At 42.6% G+C, this 10,949-nt stretch overlaps 1 protein-coding gene across 1 annotated transcript in view; it reads right to left on the bottom strand.

The window, feature by feature from the left end:
• Nucleotides 1-275: 275 nt before the first annotated feature.
• The window catches only part of T265_02952 (hypothetical protein), a gene marked incomplete at both ends in the record, with an annotated part of 33,806 nt that continues 23,132 nt past the window's right edge, over nt 276-10,949 (bottom strand). Inside the window, one exon of the mRNA XM_009167331.1 lies at nt 276-1,825. Coding sequence (XP_009165595.1) covers nt 1,742-1,825 — 84 coding nt within the window. The remainder of the gene's footprint in view (nt 1,826-10,949) is intronic.

The following is a 10,949-nucleotide window of genomic DNA, read 5'->3' as shown; positions in this document are numbered from 1 at the left end:
CAATCAAAGCGACCGTTTGTTTTGGACTAAAGTGTGCTTAGTCGCACGTATGTTATCAGAATGGTCATGCACTGGATTCTGTCAGATAATTTGTTGCTGCGATTGATCTGACAGCCGCAGCGTGATTCGCCCACTACCAAATACCACATTTCCAAATTTGGGGAGAAAATTGATTTGGAAGCGGAAACTGTATACCCGATATACTCTACCCTGTGCTCGCTCAGAAAAGATATTATCGATTTCCTATTTGTAATTAGCGGAAAACGGGTAACTGTGACACACTCACTAGAGAGTACAATACGATAACAAAAGTCAAACTTTCCTTCAAACCAGTAATTTTTGAAATTATAAAACAATGTTTATTAAGAATTTGCCGCAAGTTGGAGAAGGTAGAAACCAAAACGAACAACCAAGATCGAGCGATGGAGGAAATCAAGGAAGCTGGGATCAGGAAGGAAATGTAACGAATGTCATTTACAAATTACCAAACTGTACGTTTGTGTGCATAACCGAAGTGGGAGGACCAAGTGTAGTCCTCTGAACTAGGTGAGAGTGTGTTCAATCCGAAATCACGTTCACTCTGTGTCGATTATCTGCCATTAACGGGCTACAAGTGGATAAACAATCAGGAATTGAACATCTCATACACAGAACACCTAGAAACAATTAACCAGGTAAATTACAGGAATGTAACGAGACAAGAAACTAAATGAAGATATAAACAGATAACGGAACTGAGTTGGATACCAAGAATGGTTGAATAAGGAAAAGCAAACTTGCCAAGCCGTCTTCTCATGAAGGTCCTTCAGTAGATAATGTAGGACTGCAAAACTATCATCATTTGAGAGGAACATCGATATTATTCAGTGAGTAAGGATGTAAGTATATATGTATAAATATATGCACAAGTGCTTATTGGGCAAATAGGAAATAGGTCCCATCCCCATGAATTTCATCGGGTCTTTGATGTTTAGGGTATGGTGAATGGCTTGTGGGATGCACCAGGTTGTGAGTGAATAATATGGTTTTTTTGCCTCTCAACACGACGCTGATGAGGTGAAGGAGCTGCGGACGGAGTTAAGTATTGTGTATTACACACCAGAAGAAAAAGGCAAGCGAAAGCAGATTACTGCTCAGATGCTAGCATAGTCGGTTAGTGTGAGAGACAGAGAGAAATCTTGGTCATACGTAGTAGATAGTAAGTTAAAGAAAGAGTAGAAGTTCGTTTCGCTCCAAGGGCTGAAGATGTTTTCTCATCTAAATATTTTTACCAAACGCTTGAAACCGTTTGAAGATGGTAGAAGAGAATAAATGAAAAAAGAGGGTTTGCGGAGCACATTTGGTTGCTTCTGAAGAAGGACCAATACAGTAATAGAGTAATAGACGTGGAGAAAACGCGTTGATCAAAGTAGAAATAACCTATGGCGTTAGACATGTTGATGTACACTAGTAGCCTTGCAAGAAATGAGAATTTGGACGGGATGTTGCCAAGAACAAGGAGTGACTTCCATTTCACGGGTGATTCCGCAATGGAAGAATGTAGTTGTGAACAATGGGAAGAGGGAACGACGGAGGAAATATATATGCATATATAGCTGGAACAATGGAAAGCAGGTGACTTCTGCTCTATTGGAATGATACCAGCGACAGAGGTGATGTCTGCTGACGATCCCAGATGCTGAGTGTTTCCGAGACAGATATTATTACACACGGGTGGTCATTCGTTTGTCAGAATGGGACACTAAACGCCAGGAAGCATCCCAACAATAGTGCCCACGATGATGCAGACAAGAATGGCAACGCAAATTCCGATTATGATCATTTTCTGTAAGAAATAAAAGAGGGGTGGTTAAAGCGACTCTCTACTAAGAAAATATAGTTGCCGAGGCCTCAAAAACATAAGCAGTGAACTCGAACAACAGAGATAAATCGTCTGAATGTTTCCTGATACAAACAAACAAAAATAAGGTTCATATATATTAGCTCATTCGTGAAAAAACCGAACGATCGTACCCCACAGCACTTTCTTTGGTATGGCTCCTTTAAGGGAGCTCTGTTAAGTGATCATGCCCAGGAATTTGGACAGAGGTATTGATATTCCACATTCGAATTGAGAGACCTCAACACTTAAGCTTCTCATCGAGTAAAAACTGCTTGTTTCTATTACGTTTGTTGCAGAAGACGTACCACTTTTGTTCAGAGTAAAAGATTCCAGTGATTTAAGTTTTGGTTTTTGTGCCAATGAAAAATTCAGTTGTGAAATAAAACAATGTAAAATGCCTCCACTCTCGCTCGCGGATTTACATAGCTTAATTTCTCAACACAATAAAAGTCATTCAGTAGAGAAAGCGCTTCTGGAAAACTGAACTGACCTCCATTGTGGGATATCCCCGCTTCAAAGACGCGGCACATACTCCCGTCACTGAGAATTTAATGACAATTTAATTTGTACACGAGGGCACAACTCTACGAAGGGTGTAGCTTGAGATCCAGTTTAGAAATAGCCATGGAGGAAATTCGGGGCTAGGCCTGCCTGATGAACGATCTCGAAACACATTTCGACACCCCGAGTATCGGGATGATTATTGAGTAGACGTTTATTTCTTTGAGTACATTTCATATCCATACAGTGTTACAGTCGCATTTCATCCAGATAAAAATCTAAGCCATGGAGCCGTGTGTCCGCCAAAAACATGCAGGTTCCGATAAATCTCCGAGATGCTCCTTTTAGAAATTCCTCCTGTCTTTCAACAAAAGACTTCTGATCTTCATTCAAAAATGGATTGGTTTTAATCGAGCTATCGTATCACGGATTAAGAGGTTCTGCCTAATAAATAAATAAATCAGAGCGCAGCAAAGGTTCGAACGAGGTACTCTTCATCTCAAGTAAGAGTTTTCTTAGTGTGCGAGTGCAGAGATCGCACCCTTGACCATTGTACAAATGTGCCCGCAACCAATCAACTGCCATATGTATGCGAATGAATTGATGGAACTTCGGTGTGGTGATTTCTTAACGAAAAAGTTCCTAGAGATGACAGAGCAAACTCTATCCGATAGGGGGTACGAGAGTCGCTATGCGACTAACGCCGACTGCCGAGTGATAATCACTAGTTTAAGTCAACAACTGGTTGATCCAATCTGGAACCACATCAGTGGAAACCAAATTTCAAACAGTCATAAGGGTTAGACTGGCTGTTCCCCGGTTACTTGAAAGAGATGGTTTTGGGGGAATAAATCATAATCCGTAATCAGGCCGTCCATCCTGAGAAATCCCGTTTGAGAAAGTGAACGCATCGAACAACCCATGTATATCGAACTGGGGATTGGCGTCAATGAAGCAATGGATAATAGAACTGGAAATCAAACGCTAGTTGAATATATTTTCATAAAACCGACTGAAGACTAGAGTTCACTTCCAGTGAACAAGACCTGCTATGAAGAGGGTCTAAAAAGAGTTGGGCTGGATGGATGAACCGGGAAGGAGAAATGAAAAGTATCGTGACTCTTATCACGTGCAACCATTCGTCATTCAAATGAAAGAGGATGAATTGATATAAATGAAGCATTACTTTAGGTGAAACAAAGTCTGTTTGTGTAGGAGTCAACCGAGGAATGAAAAGACAGATTTTATGACAGATCAAAGGGAATAAATACGTTTGAATTAGTATAGTAGATTAGTCATGATTCACCAGAAGCTCACTAAGTTTCACATCGGTTTGGTATAAAGATAAATTGCAACTGTGGTGGACGTGTATCAGATCGTCGGTTTCTACCAGGCATCATGATGGCATCAGTTTTGGAAGGAGTTCCCTCGCGACAGAGGAGCGCGTATTAGGTAATATACGTTTCACTCAGAGGGCAATTCGTTTCGCATCATCCGTTTTACTCAGCCATGCGGGGAGTGAAAACGGCCAAATAATGCACTGCTTATGACTCAAAACCGAACCATCGAAGCCGTTGCCAGGAAACTTAGTCCAGTAAACAGCTGTTACTTCTCCAGATGGGAGCCTCTGTACGCAGTATACAAGTGGTCATTAGAACTGACAATTCATCGATGCGGCCGATGGAATTTCTGTAGCATAGCTATAGTCTTTATAACGTAGCTGTAGAATGACTCACGGCAAGTGAGCTGGTTGGGTCATCTCCACTGGTGCCTGTTAGTTCGCTCCTTATTTAAGCATTTCCCGGCAAAAGTGGCAGCTCGAACCAAATTACTCATGTTATATGGTTTACAGCCGGATAGTGACAATAGCGTCCAAAAGCTAGACGTGGCATGAACAGAGTGATTGAAATCTACTATCCACAGACATGTTAAAAGGGGCATTGGGTTGTCAATGAATTACGCTAAACCTTACAATGGCACCTGCAAGTAACCCTATTTATGTCCAAATGTTTGAGTAATGTGGACAACCGAGGAGAAAGATGTTCACTACGAACTAGTCTGCATCTCCCAGCCACGCGATGTTCATGCGAATGAGTTACAAATGCATCAGAATAGAATCCGTTTAAGAAACGCACGGATTACTCATGTAAAAGGCATTGATAGCACGAACGGTTGGTCTCAAATTATCGTCCAGATGGCTAGTAATGCACTACACGATTGTCCCGTCAGCTACCACCTCACTACATCACCCCTATTTCACTTTATGTACACTAAGGGGATATTGAAAATGCGAAGCAAAATGTCGTTTCCATTGGTACAAATTTTTATAGCAGTTGCATTTAAAGCGTCTTTCTTAAGGGATATTGAGAGTACATAGCAACGTTCTCTATCAGGTACGATTCAGTCTGAAGTCGATCTAAACGCAGGTTGTCACGATTGTCACAAACAGAACTAGTCCACTGAAAACCACCATCATCAGTGTTGGACAAGGCTTGCTGTTAAGAAAGGAAGGGAACGCAAGAGAGAAGAGAGAACCTGTGTTAAAATTTCCTGTCGTAGGCATTCTGCGATGCCGACACCTCCTTCCATTAAGGCAATCTGGACGGAAACTGCAAACAAGAAAACTTGGTAGTTAAATTTTTATGTAGAAAAGCGCACGAATTATCGCATGGACTCCATTGCATATGATTTTCTTACCACCTTCTCAGGTCAACTATCAAACAGTGTTGTATCTGGACAGTTATTTTGTCTAATGGTACCTTTTTCATGCTTCATTCATGTGACTCAGCTCCCGCATTTATGGCCAAACCACCGCAGCGTCAGGTGATGAACATATTCTTCGACTGAGGTTCTTGTCGCTCGACGGAAAATAATTTTCCAGTTCTCTTGCTGCGGATTCATTCACACCAGCCCATCTGAGCTATGGGTCTGAGATGTTGACTTAAAAAGACCTGAAGACGTCTCGCGGAACCCAATTCACACAAACATTCAACAATATAACCCGCACTTGCTGGAGGTCTGATATATTCGTTCAGTGACAGGCCGATTGTTTGCCTTAGCTAAATCGGATCAAGAGACTTGATGCGAGCTTTGGAGACGCGCACACTGACTGCATCTGTCACAGTGCAACCGGTGCTAATAAGACTTCCAAGATATGTAAGACGCTTAAAAATCTCAATTCCCTCACTCGGACTGAAAGTGGTGAGGTTAGTAACTGCACGTCCATGAGCCTGTTATCACTGATCTTATCCGAAGGTACCTGAAGAAAAAGCCTTTTGGCGGATGATACTTTCACCAAAAAACTATTTTAACATCGAATTTCGGAGACCATCTGGCGTTCGCACATTTCCTCGTCGATCACAAAACCTAATAAACATCCTTCTTGGATATCACCTTTGGGTAATAGTTAGTCTCACAAGTCCGGGTATCCGAAAAACACAGGACTTATATTCGAAAACTTCTGGAGCACTCCACACTAGGCAAGTGTGGGATCAGAAAAGACAGGCTAACAGAGTCAACTACAGTTTCAGACACCAGAAGTATCAATGCTGTAGGTTGTTATGCACACGCTGTTGTTCCAGTTTGGAGTTGCGGCGAAAGCTACGAGTGCGATCGGGTCGATACCTCAGAAGGGACCACATGGAGACGACTGAATCTAGCTTTCTGGTAGGATTGTTTGCCGTTGTTGGTCCGAGCCAGGACGTCCAGTCATCTACTTCTCGGCCGCGCTAGGCCTAAACACAAGCCCTTTCATAACCCAAGCAATGACAAGGATAGTTCAGCTTTTAACACAGTCACAAGTAGCCACTCAGAGCGCCAAAAAACTTGATGGCAGAATAGTATCATAAAGATAGGTTCAGTTGACTCTCCTGCTAAAACCAAATTAGCATGCGAATGACTGCTCTACGTGAATGACTTAAAAAGTGTGGCCAAGGAAAGCGTCAGATTGACAAGAACCTGAAGATTGCGCCCACCTGATAAACCCTAACAAGGGCGAAACCAGCCATGGGTTTTCGAAGAGTTTTCAGCAACCTTGTGAGTATTGTGCCATCAATAAAAAATAGTGCAATATCTTGAACTTTGTGGTGACTGAAAAATATGACAGCCATTGTGCAGCATATTCAGTTTAAGAATACCCCGGAAGAGACATTCAGCTAAATTCAGCTAACCAATACGTTAAACTCAAATTAGTTTTCAGAGGAGAGTATTTTGCTGAGCACCGGCTAACTTTTCCTTTGTTGGAATACTTAAAATATGCTATTTAAACGAACCTTAAGGGGGTGACAATCAACGGAGTTCCCTCCCCGGTGATTCGGAATCATGTCGACCCTGTAAAGCTTGTAGTACCTGGATCTCTAGAGATCCGAAACAACAAGCAAGGGAATAGTGACGATGCAATCAGTCTAGCGCTCTAACTGGGATTTCAAATCCCTGTTCCCCGTGCGTAGTGCATAAGGGAGTTAGCAGAGTCCAGTTCACTAAGAAAAGTAAACTGTCAGCACGTTCGTTTGATGGTGCACATAGTCAGAGAGACCGCTCATCGGGAAATGGAGATTAGTTTTGTAATAGCTGAGAATATCGGATTCCACTAACGCGCAGACGTCGCAGTTCAGGGCGACATGGGATGAAGAGGCATCAGTCCGAGTGAATGGGGCTATAAGGAGAGTACTTATCATGGAATGGAGGGGGGGAAAGTGTGTGTAAGAGAAGGATTGGAAACACTAGAGAGAGCACATTTTCTCTCACTGCAGTAGCAAGCAAGGTATCCTAAGCCTTTAGGTAAATGCACTGAACTTGAAGGGAAATGACAAGGATGAAGAATGTCAGACTGAATTTCACTCAGGCAGAGTCCGAAATCCTCAAGCTCGAAAATATGTTTTGTGTTTCCATATCTTGAAAGAAGTTTGTTGGGTGTGCTAGGAATTCTTCCACTATGTATGGTTATAGGGACTTATTGAGCCAGAATCCCTACAATTAGGGATGGCGTGCGCAGTGTTATAATTGAAACATGCCGACAACCAGCCCGAAATATGATAAACGTTTACTTGATGAGTCGGTGGAACTATGCAAACTCTACTGGGATTACTCTGAGCACGCGCGCTCCGTGATCAGATGTAATCACCAAAGCAATCCTGCTACTAAATGCATGGATGCAAACACTAAGAATCTTACCACAATACGGATATAGTTCAATAATGACATAAATCCGTTGGCACCGAACGGATTTAGGCCATTTCGGTTCGTTTGTGAATGCCCAAATCCACTTCGGTAAGCGAAGGTTCATATAGCCAGTGACATGCATGTAGTGATGGCTCCTAAGACCTTGTGTGGATGATAATTCGAATTCTGTAGACTGAGCAAGCATGCTGTTTGAGTGAATCGAATTACGACGGAAAACACTAGACTTTAATCCCTCGCCGTCCTTCGCTACATTGCCTCCATACAATGTTCTTTTGAACTCCTCCGCCAATATAAATCATGTTCAGTTTGAGAGATAGAAAAATTCAGTCCGGTTCCATCAAGGCCAGTGAATAAGGTTAATGACCAGAAAGATCATTCGAACACTGGTTTCTAATTCTTCAACTAAAACCTGTTACACATGTGAAGTGAACATTACTAGTTTCCGAAGAAGCTTCATGAATCAAACATACCGGGGTTTTCCATCCGAAGCAGGTCATAGTAACTGGGGACTTCGAGGAAGCCGCTTATCTTTCCCGATTATTCACACAATAACACTCGAGAAGTCAGGTTATTAACATTTTGTCTAGCCAAATGAATAGCCAACCATTTGGTGCTACAAAGTCAGTTGGTGCCTGCACATAGTAAAATGTGACGGGAATGAAAAGGAATGGTCAAATTTTATGTTACTATGCCCTAGTAAGCGAGATGGCCCAAGTGGTTAGAGCGCGAATTTACTGACCACAGGGTCCGTGGTTCGAACCCGACCTCTGCCTCTCGACTTCCCCTGTCTAGGCTTGGGTAACCTGGCAGTATCCAAGCCCTCGTGCTTTCTTCGGGTAGCATGGCAGCCAGGCACCAGAAGGGTGTTACAGCCCTAGTCCTCAGCATTGAAGGAAGTTCGAGGAATGCAAGGACAAGAACACAACCCCCAAGCGCAAACAATCACAGTGTATCAATTGTATCAGCATAATTTTGTTGCACAGTCACCCTGTCGAGCGGGTTCGAAACAGGCTGTCAACCCTATCAAGTGAATTTGGCTTACCACATTCCGCACTTCTGAAAAATTTATCACCTGATTTTTTAGCAACTTTTCAACGCGAATAATGGGCATAGAGTGTCATTTGCTTCTAGGAAATCTTAATAAGGGACTTTCTGGTTCCTCAATAAAAGAAAGGATGCAAACGACCTTGATGCATTCAAATTAACGACCGGTTCTCTCCCATTTAGTTGAAATAGAGTGAAACATCTGGTTACTAAGGCAACCAAACCATAATGTATAAATGTACAAACAGGAATGAACGGACTGTGTAGTTACCTGTGCCGACAAACAAGCCATCTCGCAAACATCACACGTCGTATACTTGTAATGATGTGCCTTCAGACTTTGGTGTTAATGTCTGTAAGCATTCAGAACCCACGACTTAAACAAAAGCTTCAGCCAAATTACGACAAACTTTCAGTGTGGCCACAGGTGGGCCAAGAAAGTTATGCTCTGAATTGGCGTATACTGAGCTTATGAACAGAAAATGTGAGAAGTCCTGGTAATTTTTTTTACTGAGTTTTCCTCCTTTAAGTGGAGTGCATTTACGTTGAAAAACTGAAGTGTATTTTACAGCTGTTTGATCCTTGTTGGGAGCCATCAACAGTGCACATCTCACAAAACTCCAGGCAGTCTCAAACCCGCGATCTTCACTTAACTCTTAACACACTCAACACTTAACTGTTCGGCCACGAGCGGCTGATTAGCAGTGATTAACTTGCACTTAAACGACACTCGAGATATCGCAGTATCTTTTCATAGAAGAAACTACTCACAAGGTTGCTGAGACCTCTTCGACAGCCAGCGACCGTTCTCGGCCTTCTTAGGGCTTATCAGGCAAGCGCAGTGCCGAGATTTCGTTAACCGTGTTTTAATTGAACCCAGATTACCCCAAATTCGACAAATCCACTCACTTGAATACCAATTACGTTTTCATAGGAGACTCACCTGAAGCCCAGCTGAAACTATCGTTTACGATATTCTTCAATTGAATACGCTGCACAACGAATGCCACGTTTCAGTTAGCACATTATTTGAGATACTTTCTTGAAGAGTTTTTAGAAACCCTAGCTTGTTTCGTGAGGAAGCTACACTGCAATACTTCAAATATCGAATGAGGCGGCTTCTGTGTGGCGCATTCAGTGGAAGAACAGCCCAAATTACAGATTTGGCTGGGATTTCGTCGAGTCTCCCGACAAAGCCAAATTAGCTTCCCTCCTGACTATCAGAGCAAACGCAATCACGCTAAATTAACTGACTATGGTACGTTAGCACTCGGTTTCTACTTGTAGTAATGCTCGTAAACGGCATAAGGACGAATTCAAAGGCAGGCCCTGAAACAGTACTGTGACCACTCAAACGGCTCAAACAGTGGAGGCTGTCGTGCGTCAGGTTTTCCTCAAAACAGTAGAACCTACTGGTTTTAGAGGCTTGGGTTTATCTCAGGCCACAAATGCCAGGAAACGAACTACTAGAAACTAGCCAAAATCAAGTCGGTTGCAGAACTATCACGGTCCGGCTACATACAAGACACGCTTTGGTCGACAAGGACATCGCACATTCGGAATCAAGCACTTTCAGCTTGGTGCTTACCTCCTCGTCAGGCAAGCTATGGGATGACTTTGTACGGATAATCTCACTGCGTGAATTACGCAGCTACCGTGCAGAAAGGCAAGTCAAGTATCAGTAAAAGAGATGGGCGAACATAACACTGAGAGAAGAAAGCTCTCGTTTGCAAGCGCATATAATGGGGTGTGACCAGTAAAAAATCTTTCATTCACGAACTGACAGTGGCAAACGGAGATCGATAAGTTCCATGTACTAGGAAAGTCGGCCAGAAACTAAAGTAGTGCCTTAGTGATAAAAGGTATAAAATTTAGAACGTGTATCAAACATGAGTAAAAACCACCGGAAAGCGCACAAAACACGCCAGCTGTATTGAGATAACTTTCAGTTCTATACGGCTTTCAATTAGTGCTCCGTGATCTAACTAGTTACTTCTGTTATTCAATTTCCGAAGTGAGGGAGCAAAACCGACTACACACACCTATTTTTCACACTATTCATAAGAATTCCGCCTCTCTCGAAGGTACCAATCTCGCTATCTACCCTACACATGATTCTTTTCAACTGACCTCTGAATAATGAGAAGTTTCGAACAATCCTGGAGTCCCTTCGTTATTCAACTTTTTTTAGAAAAACTAGGAACATCTCAAGGGACTATTGAAACGGTGGAAGGTGATGGTGACGGCGCGTAGCTTCATCAAAAAAGAAAATTGATTAGATTTACTAAAGCGTGTGGAAGCATAATCCGGGGGGGGGGGGGGGTTATAACTAAAATCCACT

This window comes from Opisthorchis viverrini (genome assembly GCF_000715545.1).
Source record: "Opisthorchis viverrini unplaced genomic scaffold opera_v5_39, whole genome shotgun sequence".
Taxonomy (NCBI): Eukaryota; Metazoa; Platyhelminthes; class Trematoda; order Opisthorchiida; family Opisthorchiidae; genus Opisthorchis; species Opisthorchis viverrini.
The sequence above is the reverse complement of the archived record's forward strand: the minus strand, read 5'-3'. Positions and strand labels throughout refer to the sequence as shown.